Raw genomic sequence first — 16,998 nt, 5'->3', positions numbered from 1 at the left:
ATGCACAGCACAGGCTGTAGGATCTGGAAGGACAAATATAAGATGTTGTAAATGGAAGCATGGGGACTTTGGGGTGCTTAGCAAAATACAAAAAGTGTTTTGAATTTCATGTTTTCTGTCAACTGTTACTAATCAGTTTACCTAAAAGTAATAGAGTGGACGTATTTATCATATATTATACAGAAGTCTACGGCATTATTTATCTGGCATCGTCTTACTGTCATCAGTCATGGAAGTGAAAGCTCTCTGGGGACAGCTTAAATTAGTTATGATGAAGATTTGATCTTGCCCATTAAAACTCATATCCCCATTAAAAAGGGGGCTTACTGGTCTTTACTGGGTTTGCTGATCAGTGATGACCAGGCAAGGTTTTGGCCACAGACCATATAAACCAGCTGAACATCAAGCTTTGTCATGTTAGGAGACTAGCAAGCCATCTTTGGTTGGGTTTGGCAAACAGGGGTTTGTGAGTTTCTGAAAAGCTAATAATTCAATAAATGAATCTAACTTCATTCCTGCCAGCTAGGGCTGCACAATATATCGAAATATTGCACATGTATATATCGTGATATGCATATCGCAACGGCTTGCAATAACTAGGGTCATGAACAAAAGACGAAGAGAAAATCACTCACTGCTCTTGGCTAAATAACTTTTGTAGCTTTAATAAGAATCAGCATATATTTCATTCATACAGTGAAAACTAAGCAGCGTTTTATTTTTATATTTGATTATTCAGTTTCTGTTGTTAAATAACCCTAATGTAGGCCTACCTGAAACCCTAGGCTAAACCCCGTGGTTTACACTGATGTTAAAATAACACTTCTTATGCTACAGTAAAACACTGCTGTTTGCTTTCAGAAGTTGTAGGGATGTTTTCTTGTCACAAAAAGAATGTGAAACACTCATGTAGGTTATATAATTATAAATATATTTAAAGTTTATTTTACTCACTTTAAGCATTATCGTATTGCATATCGAATATCGCATTATTTAATGAGTTATCGCATATCTCAATTTTCTTCAATATCGTGCAGCCCTACTGCAAGCGCTGTGAGTTTAAAGGAGACATATGCTTTTAAATTGTTCCTTTTTACATATAAATCATACATTTGTAGTCTATATAAAGCGGAACTGCAATGCTTGGGTCTGAATTCCTCATTATTATAGCTCCACAAGCCCCCTTTTTACCCCTTTTCTGATGTGCGTCTGAGAGCAACTCGTTTTGGTGCGGTCTCTTTAAAAAACATTGAGACACTTCATACCCCGCCCCCTCTCCAGGATGCAGAGGTTCAACTCCACCCCATTCGGCCATTTTTGTAGTTTGATAGCAGAGATACGATTATCTAGCGGCACAGAAACTTTTTATTCACACATTATTAACAAAATGTCAACAACGGAAGACTTGTCCAGCCAGCCTTACATGTTCGAGCCAGAGTCGGAGCCGGAGCGAGATGAAAATGTAGACGACAAACCTGTAGAACAACGTCTTCATATGGATGTATCGCAATGGTATGTTACTGTATTTACACATGAAACTTTGGTCTTCCGACCTTTTACCACCGTGTCGATTTATTTTGATTAATATGTGCGAGAGCGAGCAAGACAGCGTCTTTTGGAGACGGTGAAGTCATGTTTACACCATAGACTGTAGGGCTCCGAGAGATAGAGAGAGTGCCCGCGCGACCGGGTCTCTCTCTCTCTCTCTCTCTCTCTTTGCTCGTTCTTTCAGTCAAACATGCGCCACAAGCGCGGCAGTTCATCTACATTAGACGGTGTAATGAAGCGTGTGGGTTACTACATCCAACAACCGAACATTTTAACTTACCCTCTCGTAACTTCTGCATCCTTTAGCTTGGACTACAAAATTGCAGCGATAAATAATAATGGCGGATTGCTCGAAGTGTTGGGCCGGAAGCCAATGTCCTTATTTGGCAGTTCCGCTGCAAATACTGTGACGTATTAGTTCGCAAAACGTCATAGATAACAGAAAAATCTGAACCGGTTGAAAAATATGACCAAAACAGAATATAAAGATATCAACGAAGCACCTGAAGAGAATAATTTCATCTTTTCTGTACTTCTAAACACTCCAAATATACAACAAAATGCATTTAAGGGCTAAAAAAGTGCATTTAGCATGATATGTCCCCTTTAACGTCATTTGGGAATGAAATGTGCACTATAGGTTCACTTTATTTGCATTCACATTTGCATAATTTCCAACATTTTTGTGGACAGAAGTTTACAGCATTTTTCACCAATATTTACAGGGTAGCCGCGGGGTCTTAAAAGTCTTAAAAAGGTCTTAAATATCATGTTCCTAAATTAAGGCCTTAAAAAGTCTTAAATTCCGTTGTCCAAGTCTTAATTTTTTTAATGGAGGTCTTAAATTTCATTATAGCCTACTAGCCTATTTATTCAAAGTCAACCTGGCTGCAAACGCAACGTGAAAATTCAACAGGGTTTAGCGTAACGTCAGAGAACGTCTAATTTCTAGTATGCACAAACAATAGTTTGGGTTTTCGCGCCGGCGGCAATTGATCAACATTCTAATCAATCAGTCGAGAGGAGAGACATCATGGGTAAGTGTCGTTCGGTTCGGTGTACGCATTTTCAAACCGAACGGTTCGTTGGACCATTTTTCCTGCCGACCAAAATTTCATTATTTCAAATGTAGGCGCGTTGCGCGTGGCAAGCACGCTCATAATGTAAGAGACGCCGGCGCGACCACAACATTGTCCAACATCAAATGTGCAAACGTAATGTAAGCGGAACGAAACTGGGCTACTCGTTATTGTGTGGTTGAAGGACCGCTTATCAGTTTGGACCAGTGCAGCGCGAGCGATCTTGATCAAGCGACACTGTTACACAGCGCCACAGAAGTAATAACATCGCTGCGAGATCTAGTGAGAAACATTCACATTTCTCTGTTATTAACGGATCAAACAGCGCGTGGAAGCCAGGAAGAAACATTGTGCCATGAATGAACTATCCAGTGTCCACAGATCAGCAACATTCACCATGGATTTACTGTAGTAACACTAACTGCAACCATGGAAGTTTGGCAGGAATACTGGGCAATAATGCTTTCAAGTAACATTACGTTGGTTTTATTTTGACATTATGAATACAATTGCTGCCCTCAAATGTTAATCTGAACTAAAAATAGACCTTTGTTTATAACTACTACAATATTAGGTTACATTTCATTTTTTTCCAAGGAGCTGTTTTGTTTATGCTCCTAAGAAGAGTCTATTATAGCTCCATCATTGGTCAAAGTGTGTTAGTTTTAATAAATAAAATAATAATAAAATAATTTTTTATCTGGCATTTATTTCTTTTTGCTGTATCGAAAACGTACCAAACCGTGACACAAGTGTATCGTATTGAACCGAACCGTGAATTTTGTGAACCGTTACACCCCTACTATCTATATCTCTCTTACCTATCTGTCTACCCCTCTGAAGCAATGGTTGAAGCAATTTGAATGCTGAGAAACTTTACTAAGACGATTTGAAAAGTTAGTTTATCTGTTTATTGTTATGAATGTTTGATATTTACCAAAAACATCACTTTGCAGTGTGTTGTTGAATGAGTTTTTTTTATAATAAATGTTTTTTTAATTAAAACATTTGTTAGTAATAGTCATTATTGGGATTTGATCTGGTGTTTTACGACTGCATAATGGGTGCGATGTAGGTCTTAATTTTCATTAAAGTGGTCTTAAAAAGGTCTTAAAAAAGTCTTAAATTTGGGGTGATAAAACCTGGGGAAACCCTGATTTAAGATTTGACGTGTTAAAAACTCAAAGGTTCGAACCTTTGAAAGTAAAGAATTTAAGACAAATATTTGTATTGTAACTTGTAGTATTAGTTGTTCTTGTAAAGAGTGAACCCAAGTATAAACACTCTTAAAAGTAACTGTTTCCATTAGCAGTCTTTGTTCTTTGATCTCAGCGTCAGATGAGGGAGAAAGTCACACAAGTTCAAGTCCCAAGTCCCTACCAACTTCTCGGGTCAAATCTCAAGTTGCAGTACACACAAACCAAGCAAGTCAAGTCAAGTTTTTTTAGTAACTCATATGTTTAACTTTGCTTTTATATTTTCTATGATTTCGGTCTATAGACTTGAGAAAATAACTTTCCCATTAAGTGCCGATATTTGCCCCCTTCAATTGATTTCCAACCTTTTAAAATCATCTTAGTGGTAGCATGAATGGCATTTGCACTAAAATTACAACTGCATAAACAATGTTATGAGATTAATGTTTTAAATAAAACAATTCTGAATACAGAAATATGAAATTATGTAAAAAAAAAAAGAAAAGAAAAAAAGGTGGTGGCATGGCATTGTCTTAATGAGTATAGAAGCATAGAAGCATTCATGTACGTTTATTTTAAAGTGGCTGATTCATTCTGGAACGTTTTTTCAAAACCCTGGATCGAAACCCTTTGTGCTGGCAGAAAGCGATGCATTTTTTATTTATTTTTCCGAATTGTTAACTTGATTGACAAGTTGACTGTTGATTTGAAGAGGCAAATGTCAGCGAATTACGTTAACAAATTATACTATGAATTGCATGTTAACTACAAAACGTTAATAATTTACTTCTTGAAAGGCCCTATCTTACACCCGGCGCAATGCAGCGCCAAGCGCGACGCAAGTGTTTTTTGCTAGTTTCAGTCCAACGCAGTTATCATTTTCACGTCCTGCGCCATGTTGTTTAAATAGCAAGCGCATTTGCGGCCATTTGTGCGCCCATGGGCGTGCTGGTCTGAAAACGAGGTGTGTTCTGGCGCATTGTTGGCGCATTGCTATTTTGAGGCAACAGAAATAGACTGCGAAATAGAACTTTTTTTTTGTTATTTAATGAGCGCGTTAGTAATGTGCGCCTATGGGCGGGTCCACAACGTGTGTACACTCTGCTTATTAAACACACAGGGACGCACAGCAGCACACAAACATGCCAAATATTTAAAATAAAAGGATTACAATGTAAAAGATTATTATTGTGTACATAAATATATGGTGGAATCCGGCTTGTCCCGTAGATGGTCTGCTTCCGCACTTTTACCTCACGCACGAGCAGTTCCGGTTGCGCTCTCGAGACGCGTTTGGTCTTTCCACTATCAAATTCCGTCATGTAAATAGCGAATCTGCCATGGCACGAGCGCAACTGGCATTTAAAGGGAATGGGAGATGAGACTCTAATTGGTTTAACGCACGTAAATCCCAAAACACACCCATTAATCATTATGAGAATAGGGACAACCCTTTTAGACCATGCGTCTGGCGCGCCGACCATTTTTCCCGTCGTTAAACATAATTTTGTATGCTTTTGTTATATTCTCTAGATATTAGTATTAACTATAAGAAACAGGTTAGCGTATACCTTTCCATTTTGAAGTGGAGAATGAAGTTCAAGTTTGTGGATACAGCAAATCTCCTTTTATGGATCTGGTCCAAGCATTTATATATCCAAAATAAATGATCTCGATTATCTTCTCCCTTCTGTATTTGGCGCTCTGCATTTTTGTCTGTGCAATCGCACAGACTCTGATTAGTGGTGCCGGTGGTTCCGTATATTGATGTAATATTGCCGAGGCTTCAATTGAACAGTATGGTTCATGTTAGGTTTGAGGTTCTGAGTTTTTTCTGTATTTCACAGCAATGTATACCTCATAACCTTTCTTTTTTATTAATAATCATAAACTAATGTCACCCTTCAAACCTTTTATGTAGGCCACATATAATGAGGTATAGATATTCTGTTTGCAGACAGACCTCAGTAAATCTGCCAAAAATGTTTTCCTTTCACCCTAATAGTAGTGTGCTAGCTCAGGGACAAAATTGTCCAAGGTCAACACTGGTATGCAGTTAAGCAAAGAGTGATGATGGGAATAGTGACTGAGGAGGGAAAAGAGGCTCAAAATAGGTTTCGCTGTAGCTTCGTGGAACATAGTGAAGAGGAGAGAGAAAAACAGAAAGGGAAGGGGCAGCTGGGTTTATGTACAGCTGCTATATGGGTGGAAGAATCTGGCCTGAGTTAGTGACTCTGTTGGGGTTTGCTTGCCTATGTGCGCCAGTACTTCTGCCGTGGCTCTGTGGGGGATTGAGTTTTATCCACCTCCCCCTGAACAGCCTGTCTATCATACATCTGTAAAGATACAATGCCTGGAACAGACCTGAAACTCACTGGATGCAATTCTACAAATAACTTGGTCTCATTTAAACCCGTAAGACCTTCGTTCATCTTCGGAACACAAATGAAGATCTTTTTGATGAAATCTCAGAGCTTTCTGACCCCTCCATTGACAGCAACGCAACTACCATTTTCAAGGCCCAGAAAGGTAGTAAAGACATAGTTAAAATAGTCCATGTGACTCCAGTGACTCAAGTTATTCAACAAAAGGTGTTCTCGTTTCATAACATTAAAGGGGGGGTGAAACACTCAGTTTCAGTCAATCTCATGTTAATCTTGAGTACCTATAGAGTAGTATTGCATCCTTCATATCTCCAAAAAGTCTTTAGGTTTATTATATTTATAAAAGAAAGATTGGCTGTACCGAGTCTTTCCGGAAAAAACCGAGTGGCTGGAGGCGTGCCGTGTGGGCGGTGCTCACGCGCCGATAGCTAACAACACACAGACATTTGAAGCAGTTTTACTCACCGCCTGCAGTTCCAATGCACGACCGTGAACCTTTATCGTTGGGACTACTCCATCCTTAAGCATTAGATGATCTACAAATCCGGCGTCGAACTGGGCCTTGTTTATAAAACAATCATCGTCGAAATGTAGGGAACAAACAAAGTCCTGTGACTGCAGCGAGCACAGCGCTTTGATGGGCTTACTGCTTTCGGTCTCTCGCTCTGGTCTACGGGTGCGCGCCGCCCTTCCGGGAGAAGTGCCCTTAGGACCCGTATAAGGAAATTCCGCTGCATCTGACGTCACACATGCCCATACTCGAAAAAAGCGTTCCGAAACTTGTGACAAACCGGAAGGAGTATTTTTGGCACAGAAATACTCCATCAAACGTACAACTTAATTTTTTTAACTTTGTCCATGTTTAGCATGGGAATCCAACTCTTTTAACAGTGTAAAAAACTCAGTATGCATGAAATAGCATTTCACCCCCCCTTTAAGGTTGAACCACTGGAGTCACATGGACTATTTTAACGATGTCTTTACTACCTTTCTGGGCCTTGAAAATGGTAGTTGCGTTGCTGTCTATGTAGGCGTCAGAAAGCTCTCGGATTTCATAAAAAAAAAAAAAAAAGTTATTAATGACATCATTTTTTTTTTGGGTGAACTAACCCTTTAACTCACAGATTGGTAAATTGTGGTTGGTTAAAGTCAGTTTGATTGAACTGGAAAAAAAATTGGTTATGACCAATGTTATATTAAATGTTATATTAAAATTAGATTGCCATAGCTTGTAAATATTTTTAAACAACAGTCAAAGCTCAACAACGGTTTACGACAGAGTGTAGAACCTTTTTTTAATTAAAAAAAAAATATATATATTGAATGTGTCACCTGTCAATGACCGAGTGGAACTTATGTATTTGTTTGTTAACAATATTAGCTTTGAAAGACAAAATTCACATAATAGAACAGCTGCAAATACAAATGTGTTCTTAAGTAACAACAGAATAATGCTTCATCTTCAGACAAGCACAAACACAAGCCGATTGTAGAAAAACAGAAATCTTGCACAAACCCCCCCCCCCCAAAAAAAAACAAGCAGGTTGTTGTGGTCAAACGTGTCCGTCTTCTGTATCAACGGACCCAGGAGTTCACCCCTGAGGCACTCCTCTGATTCTCATTCCTCACTCTCAAGAGATCCTTCTGGGTTTCTGCCCTTTGACCTGCCATCTCATCAACAACAAGCCTAACACATTTCCAGCTCTTTCATAACAAAATGTAACATGAGCTGAAGTGTCTGTGTACAGTACAGTACCAACCAGCTTTGCTGAAGCTGTTGTTCTAGACATGTCTTATTTCAGTTTCTCCTTCATGCAGTTGTGAGGTTGGCACAACAAATATAGGAGTTAGAGTCACGCAAAATGCCTTTTGTTGCTTAAATACCACCCAAATCCCTCTGCACTGGCTTGGGGTCTAATTGGGTTTAAAACTTTTAGGGCAAGTGGGTTTGGTTTCATACTGGATTAGATCACAGAGCATACATGGCCCTGCTAAGCCTCTGTAATATGAATGTTCTGGTACCCTCTGCTTGCTCTGCGAAAGGACAAGGTTGAGGTCGACACGTATCACAGGTGCTGTTCCAAAGAGCGCTCCCAGAGAGTGTCTTTAAATACAACACTTACGCTGCCATCCATGCATCTTTCTGTTTTATTTTTGGTCAGTGGTTATTGAGCTCCCTCCTTTCCCTTTAAATTTTTAAATTTACAGAAATTTCAGCCAAAAATCTTCAAAAATGTTAATGTGGGGAAGTGACAGTGGTTGTAAGGCATCATACTAAAAGGCATAGTTCACACAAAAGTGAAAATTCTGTCCTAATTTACTCACCATGTCATTGAAAAACTGTATGGCATTCTTTCTATCGTGGAACACAAAAAAAATAAAAAATAAAAAAAATAATTCTATTCAATGTTGAAAACAGCAAATACCTTGGTGTGTGTTCCACAGCATAAAGAAAGTAATGCAGATTTTGAACAACATGAGGGTGAGTAAATGAAGAATTTTCGTGAACTATGAACTAAGGAATGAACTATTCCTCTATGGTACATTAATACTTATTACAGGACTATACTGGATGTAACCAGTGGAATTATCTAGTAGTCTGTTGATTTTTATTTATGTTGTCCAATGTGTCTCACTGAATGCCTCTCTATCTGTAGTATACAAATCACCTGAATATGAATCTTTGGGCTTTGATCTGACTGTGGAACGGCTGGTCTCCATTGGCTACCCACAGGAACTGCTCGGTTTTGTTTACGACCCCACTTTCCCTACAAGGTAATGAACTCTCATTGGCAGACCATATTTGTTATCAGTACCAAGATTATCTTATGATAATTAGCACATCTAACCCATTATTGTCCTTTTTTACAGAGGCCTTGTGTTTGACACCATGTATGGCAACCTCCTGAAGGTTGATGCTTACGGAAACATCCTGGTCTGTGTCCATGGCTTTAACTTCCTGCGAGGGTGAGTAATCCCGGCCCCCGATGGATGGGCTTGGTTACAGATCTCTGTTGAAGCCTGTGGAGTATGTGCTCAAAATGTTTCTGTGTCCCATGCCAGCCCTGACATCCGAGAGCTCTATTCCAACAAGTTTATCCAGCGTGATGACACAGAACGCTTCTACATCCTCAACACACTTTTTAACCTTCCAGGTAGGCACTTCATCACTGTCCTACATATCTCTGTCACTAGCTGCCATTCAGAGACACATTAACAGTGTCTTTTTTACCTCTTAATACTTGTGTGTGTGTGAGGAGTGTGTATTTGAAATTCCTCAGTTGAAAAGTGTCTGACCACCTGCTGCCATATTGTATATAATAATAAGGAACAGGTTCTATGAGGGTGAATCCACCATTCTCCTTCTCCAGTCACCAGAAGTTAGTGAAATCCTGTATTATTGTCTGGTGTATTACAGCCAGGTTACAGCAAGGTTACAGAAACACAAAAATATTCCTGCTCAATCGAAATTATCCAGAATGCAATAAAAATTACGGTATTTTACTGCAATGTAGAAATGTGTTATTGTACTGTAGGTTTTTACAGTACTGTGCTGCTAAATCTACAGCAACATCTACCACCGTGTCTACACCGGACGCAACCATTGCACATCTAATCAACAGCTAGAAGCTGTCTAGACACTGGACGCGACAAAGCAACCGTTGCAAATTTGTCCTTCATATGAGAAGTATCGTGAGTGCTTGGAGCACGTCATAAATAGAACGAGGCATCAGTTAACTGTCAGGGATTTGTCGTGTCGCGCTTCGCCGTGTCACATCCGCATCACTGATTTTAATGTGTAATAATAAATATGATATATAATAATCCATTGTCTTTGGACGCGAGCGACGTAATGCAACATGACAAGTGTAGACATGGTGTAACAGTGTGGAGTTGCTGCAAGTGACTCCATAGTTTACCTGTTGACTGGTTTGGCTGCTGGATTGTTGTGCTATGGACTTAGCTGAGGCTATGTCTGTAGTCTCCCCTGATAGCTCTGCTCTTTGGGGCTCTGGGCTCTCCTGTAGCGGTAGCTCGGACTGGTTTGGGCAAGAGTAACCATGTCAGGAAAGGTTGAGCAAGGAAGCTTCAGGGCTTTTTTTCTTAGTCCCTATAACACTAGCTTTCTCAGGATCAAGGCTATGGTGAGACTGATTGCTTCCTTATTTGTTATTGACGCATTTAAGCCTGACAAAATTGTGCTTGGTAACCTTCATTAGTCAGCATGGCGTAGTGGCATAGTGTCGCTGTGTTGACTTCCCTACGAAAGGGAACATCTCTGGTTACTTATGTAACCCCCGGTTCCCTGAGAGGGGAATGAGAAGCTGCACTGCCATGCTTCGGGCTTGTCTACGCGTCTTCCTTCCTTCAGATAATGCACACACAGTTTAATGGCTGATAAAAATGATTTATGCCCAGTGTAAGCCCATCTAAATCAGTCCAATGGCTGTTTCCGATAGAACGGGTGAAGGTGTCTGCGTGTTACTGTCTTTCCGCGTGGCAAAGTAATTTAATTCCATTTAAGCTTTTATCTGACTCCATTTTATATCTGACTCCATTTTATCACGATCTCGAATTTAAGTTAAATTATATAATAGTTTAACAATACATTTGATTGTTCTATTTAACTCTTTACCTAAATTTTACCCATTCATATTAGGAAGCTATGTCGCTCAGAGGTCCTCACGCCTTGTTTAACGTGGGTCTCACGATCACAATCTCGCCAGCTTCGGTCACTAAACAGAGGTAATTGCTATATACATGAGATCGGTCGCATTCACGCTTACACAATCAAAGATACTTTGGTATTGCCCCTGTGATTGCATACACTTCAAATTAAAGTTAAACATTTACTTCAGTAGAGGTATGGCCACTACCATAGATATGTCAACCAACTTTACTTGTCTTATAATAGCTTTGGATTGGCTATGCCGTGGTTTCCCACGTACACTTATCTAAAGTAACATTAAATTAAAACAGAGGTAAGACACACCCAGATTTAGGTTTCAAGAATTCACTTCTTGTCTTTGCAAAACACGTACACTTGAATTAGTGCCTAATATTAGTCGTCACTTATGAAAAAGTGCGGTAACTTGCGGTAACATAAAAATCTGTTCAATCTACTTGGGAAAACAATTTCAGAGTCATTCGGAATAAAATCAAATGTAACAATTAATTATGTCAGGTAAATGTATCATGCCAATTTCATGATCAGTTCAAAGATAATAAATACAAAACATCAAATGCTCTGGAATAAAGAGAAAAGATGCGAACCTGACATTAGAAAATACATGATGCTGTCTTGGCCACTCTCAGCATCACGGGCTAATTTGAGCTACAAATCGCCCTGAGCCTCTTGTTGCATTTCTTTATATAGACGGAAACTTCTTTCACATGGAAACATTTGCTAACAATGGGAATTTGCATTTAGAGTTTACACCTTTTGGGAGCAGGATGCCATTTGCCAGGAAGACACACCCTCTTCTGTGTGCGAGTTCTCTCTAAACTCTTAAATACCTTATTACCTTTTGGTTTACTTCTTTGGGAATGAGACATTTGTACCAGTCGCACAGAGACATTTCAAATGATACCAAACATGTGTAATACTGTATGATAATTATTCACATTAAACCATATAGATTCTTGGGTGAATTTTGGTGATCTCAGCATGAGAGAGAAGGAATGGGGGAAGAGATGTAGATTAGGATGATTCTGAGGTGAGACAAGAGTAAGTTCAAATGTTAATTTCCTTTGTTCTCTCAGAGAGTTGCCCCCCTCTCTTCCAGTTTTTCCAGTCTTACAGCCAGTAAATTTTCTCAAGTCATTGGTAGGTGTGGCAAAATGTTACTTTTACACCCACTACCATTCAAAAGTTTGGGGTCAGTGGGAGTTTTTAGACAGTGGTCTCTTGTCCTCAACAAGTCTGCAATTATTTAATCAAACATACAGTTAAAACAGTAATATTGTAAAATATGATTGCAATTTAAAAGTACTTTTTACTCTAGTCTTCAGTGTCACATGATCCTTTAGTGTTGAAAATGGTTGCGCTGCTTAATATTTTTATGGAAACTGTGATAATTTTTTTTTCAGGATTCTTTGATGAATAGAAAGTTCAAATGAATATAATTTTTTTGAAATAATTGAAATTACTTGTAACATCATAAATGTCTTAACTGTAACTTTTAATCAATGTAATGCATTCTTGCTGAATAAAATTTATTTCTTAAAAAAAAAAAAATCTTATTGACTCCAAACTTACGGTTAGCCTGGGTTTCCCCATGCTGCCTTGCGCAGCGCGATTTTATTCACGCTGCTAGGCAGCCTGGACACCATGGACCAGATTTTCCCCTCAAAAAGGGAACCAATCACAGAACGGGGAGGGAGCAGCAAGACGATGACGACGTCTATGCGACACACCGAAGCAATTTGTTTATATCTATGGATCCAACATGGCAGCAGACGCGAAGTTACCTTTCGATGCAGCCTTAGATAGTGTTCTAAGTAGTTTAGTCGCTGAACGCCATCGTGTACACATAAATCTTCTTCCTCGTCGAATTTCTGTCGCTCTACATACGTCATCTGGTATAATTGAAACGATTGGCTATGAGCTACGTACAGGTGCATTTGATAGACATTCGTAGCGCCCAATAAACGGCTCTGGGCATTCGTAAACCACGCCTCAAATACGAGAAAATGAACATGTGGTTCCCAGACCACGTCTCAATGAGACGAGGTCTGACGTTAGCCAGGCTAACTTACGGTAGTGTATAATTTAAATTATGTGCAAAAAAATTGTAAGTTGTTCATGCTTAAATTTGAGAACAACTTTCACTCTCTCTGTCTTTCTATATCTTGTACTCTCTCTCTCTCCGCACAGAAACATACCTCTTAGCCTGCCTGGTTGACTTCTTCTCAAACTGTGATCGATATTCCAGGTAGGAGTTCGAGTGACTATGATTCTATTACTCTGTTGCCATGGACACTGCATACAGCCATACCAGTGATTGATAATCAGTATCATTTACTGTGGGTGAGGACTGTTTGACGCTCTATATTAGTCCACCAGAAAGCACGCTACAACTTGATAAGAAAATCTTAAAACAATTTTACAACTATGCTATAAAACATGCTGACACAAGCAGATTGTTGTCTGTGATTCAACTATGATTCATGTTCATGCATGAAATAATTTATCATCAGTTTACTGTAACTTACTAATGACTAATCACAGTGCATGTAAAGTAGGTCAAATAGAAATATACATTTTAAACGGCATGGAAATAACTTTATTCATGCTCTGGGGGGAAAAAAGCAGCCAGACCTATGTAGATAAAATCTGTTAAAACGTAGTAGTCTGTGATTTGTGTTTTGGTATGGATGCATGTCCTCTGAAACACCTGTTGGTCCTTTTAGGGGGAGAGAGCTTTCCTGTTTGGCTCGGACAACCTCAAACAAGGGAAGACTGTCCCATTTAAACATGTCTGACTGTCGATAAAATGTGTCATGGCTGGCGCTCGGCGTCTTACTCTGCTGTCCCTTTGTTCTTCTAAACCTTTAGCTGTGAAACAGGCTTCAAGGATGGAGACCTCTTCATGTCCTTCAAGAGCATGTTCCAAGATATCCGAGATGCTGTAGACTGGGTACATTTTAAGGTACAAATGTTTTCTGTTTGTCTTTCTTTCTTTCTGAAGTCAATTCACCTTTATTCTAATAGCACTTTATACACAGATAAAGCAAATATGATCAGTGATGCACACAGAGTTCAGTTCTGCTGTAAAGCAGCTCTAAAAAGACAATAGTGTCAGTTCGGTTCAAGAACTGTCTGAAGTTCATCAATTATGAAATGAGTTGAATTCAGCTATAAGCAGCTCTACAGAAAAACAGTGATGTCATCATCCAGCTCAGTTCAGTTCTTATCCAGTTCTCATCATCATGTTAGTGCAATCAAATCAACAATATTGTTGAATATTAGTTGTCAGAGTCAGAGTAATCTGCCAGGGTAACATTGTTTTGAACATTTAATAGCAAGCAGTTAGGATTAATAGTAAAATGAATATAAACAGCAGCTGTTTATTGCAAGTGTTTTAGATGCATGTCATAAACTTGCTCCATTGCTGATTTACTCAGGGAACATTGAAGGAGAAAACAGTGGAAAACCTGGAGAAGTATGTTGTGAAAGATGTAAGTTTGTCTTTTAATTTTTTTAAGTTACTGATTTGCCTTTTTGTGCTACAGTTTTTGCAAGGGAAGTGTAATTCTAAAAAAAAAACTTTTTTTTTCCATTTAAAGGCAAAGTTGCCATTGCTGCTGAGCCGCATGACTGAAGTCGCAAAAGTTTTCTTAGCCACCAACAGTGACTACAAATATACAGAAGTGAGTTTACTGATGCAAACACATTCATAAGCTCTCTTTCAGAACCTAGTGAGCTGCCTTGCTGCATACAGGCAACACAGCAGCATGCTATCTATAAGCATGCTATCTATCTATGGCAGTATGCTATCTACAAGGAAAGATTTGGAATGCTTTACATTGGCAGCTTTATGTAAGCTAACAGCTCAGTAACATAGCACACACAAATGTTGGGAAAAATATACAATTTTAAATGAACTTCGGCAGGGTAGACTCACAAATAGCAATCTCTCATCAATTTCTAACCAATAAAATATTTTAAAGCTTTACATAACTAGAAAAAATGATATTCATTATAAAAATTGTCATTAGTCTACATATATATTCCATGACTTTTTATGGTCTAGTAAAGACACTTTTAAAATTCCCTCATATCTCTGGATTTTCCAAGACTGGGAGAACCCTGGTTCAAATGACGGTTGTTGAGGGAATTAATTAAAAAAGCTTTTCAAACAGCTTTGCGTTAGAACTGTGCCCATGATTCCTTACAAATCCCTCTGTATGCAGCTCTTTAGGTGTTGGATCAGAGCAACAAACAACCACACATGCAACTGGTTTGTTTCATATTTGGACGCACATAATATCTGCCTCATGAAGCTATTTGTTTAAGCCATCATCATCTTTTGTTTTGATTTGTTTTACAGAAAATTATGACATACTTGTTTGACTTCCCCCATGGCCCAAAGGTATTTTCAACCTCTCTTTGAACTTTTCTAAAGAGTTTCCTGCCATATATTGTTGCTCATAGTAATGTTTTTTGTTGTTGTAGCATGGCACTCCACACCGTCCTTGGCAGTCGTACTTTGACCTCATCCTAGTGGATGCTCGAAAGCCTTTATTTTTTGGAGAGGGAACGGTTTTGAGACAGGTGGATACGGTGAGTAAATAACACCAAAACCCCAACTTTCCAAGTCAGCAGGTGTAGAATTGCATATTCTGGAACATTGTATCCTGCTGAACACAATCACAAAGAGGGTTGTCAGCACTGAGTATAGAGCGTTTATACTGAAGTCTGCTGAGCACAATACAAGCTGAAAGCTGAGCACTGTCCTGTCTTCCCTTTGCAATATTAAGGGGCTAAACAGCTCACAGCATCAATAACTGGCCGGCAAGAGCCAATCTGAGCAGTGCAAAAAGTTCTTATTTTGTGGGTGTATTTGCACTATTACCTGATTTGCATAATTCGTTGCTTGCGTTGCATGCTAAACAACACAGACAGTCCACATGTGTGTGTGCACTTCAAGCAGGCACAATTGATTCTTTGTGATTCTTTGTTATTTATATGTGCTGAGAAAATGTAACATTAAAAAAGGTAAAAATTAACAGTAATACCTCTGCAATACCTCTCATCTTCCAAGAAAATATTCAAAGGCCAACCAAGATATTTCTGGTACTTCTGATGTAATGGCAAAACTGCTTGATGTACAGTAACTAATAGTGGCAATATTTTCAAATAAAGTAATTATACATAATTAAAATAGCTAAATAACTGATTGTTCTTTATTGTTTACACATTACCAATGAATGTTTAGTTTAAAAAAAGATTGTCATGACATATTTCCCGATTTTCCGAGACTGTGAGAACCGTGGTTCATAAATAAAAATGACAGTCATTGAGGGAACAAATTAAAATAGGAAATACAATAGCTACGTTTACATGGACACTTTTTGTTTCAATCAGAATTAAATCATTCCGATTGATGAATCCAAACATGGTGTTTACATGAACGCTAAATAAAGTCATCGGGTTTATATGTCACAAGCTTCAATTTGGATTTGATCTTTTGGCATGCGCACCACTGCATGAATATACAGAGTTTCCTGCTGTTGGCGTGTACTAACCATCAACCTACCATCACTTCGTTTCTTTGTAATAAAAAGCAGACTTAATATTTATCTATTTCGTGGTCCTGATTGGTGGACAGTGGTCAGATGACTCTTTGTGCCATGCTGCTTAAATTTATCAAGCAGAAAAACGCACCCCTCCTGCGCCCAAAACAAGGTGTCTGTGGTTGAAGCAAGTACTGATGGGACAACGCTGTCCTGCAGCACTTCACAGACAATGCATGGAATAAGAATTTATACTATATTCAACAACATTGGCTCGTTTCGTGCATCACATGTGTTTACGCCATTTCTACGTCATTGCACATTTCGCAGCGCTTTCCAGTTTCTGTTTTTAATCTGATCATGTCCTATCGAACAGTTTAGAAAAGGTTTAAACCACCCCTTACAATCCAAATTAAATTTGAATTGGATTTGATACGTGTGACTTTTTTATTCTGACTGTGCTAGTAGTCTGATTACAAATGGATTATTAGGGTCCATGTAAGCGCAACTAATGTCTGCTTAGATTTAGATTTTAAGCTTTAGCTTATTTTA

The 16,998-nt window shown here is 38.8% G+C and overlaps 1 protein-coding gene across 2 annotated transcripts in view; it reads left to right on the top strand.

Moving 5' to 3' along the window:
• The window catches only part of nt5c2b (5'-nucleotidase, cytosolic IIb), a 40,427-nt gene that overhangs the window by 10,973 nt on the left and 12,456 nt on the right, over nucleotides 1–16,998 (top strand). The window contains exons 4-12 of one of the 2 annotated variants that reach the window (XM_084402836.1): nucleotides 8,865–8,982; nucleotides 9,079–9,174; nucleotides 9,271–9,362; nucleotides 13,085–13,142; nucleotides 13,766–13,859; nucleotides 14,335–14,388; nucleotides 14,497–14,580; nucleotides 15,261–15,302; nucleotides 15,386–15,493. In XM_084402836.1, the coding sequence (XP_084258962.1) occupies nucleotides 8,865–8,982; nucleotides 9,079–9,174; nucleotides 9,271–9,362; nucleotides 13,085–13,142; nucleotides 13,766–13,859; nucleotides 14,335–14,388; nucleotides 14,497–14,580; nucleotides 15,261–15,302; nucleotides 15,386–15,493 (746 nt within the window). Of the gene's footprint in view, nucleotides 1–8,864; nucleotides 8,983–9,078; nucleotides 9,175–9,270; nucleotides 9,363–13,084; nucleotides 13,143–13,620; nucleotides 13,664–13,765; nucleotides 13,860–14,334; nucleotides 14,389–14,496; nucleotides 14,581–15,260; nucleotides 15,303–15,385; nucleotides 15,494–16,998 lie in introns of those variants that run through there. The other variant, XM_084402837.1, reaches the window with a different exon arrangement.

Source organism: Rutilus rutilus (assembly GCF_951802725.1).
Source record: "Rutilus rutilus genome assembly, chromosome: 2".
Classification (NCBI taxonomy): Eukaryota; Metazoa; Chordata; class Actinopteri; order Cypriniformes; family Leuciscidae; genus Rutilus; species Rutilus rutilus.
This window is presented reverse-complemented; position numbering and strand designations above follow the sequence as displayed.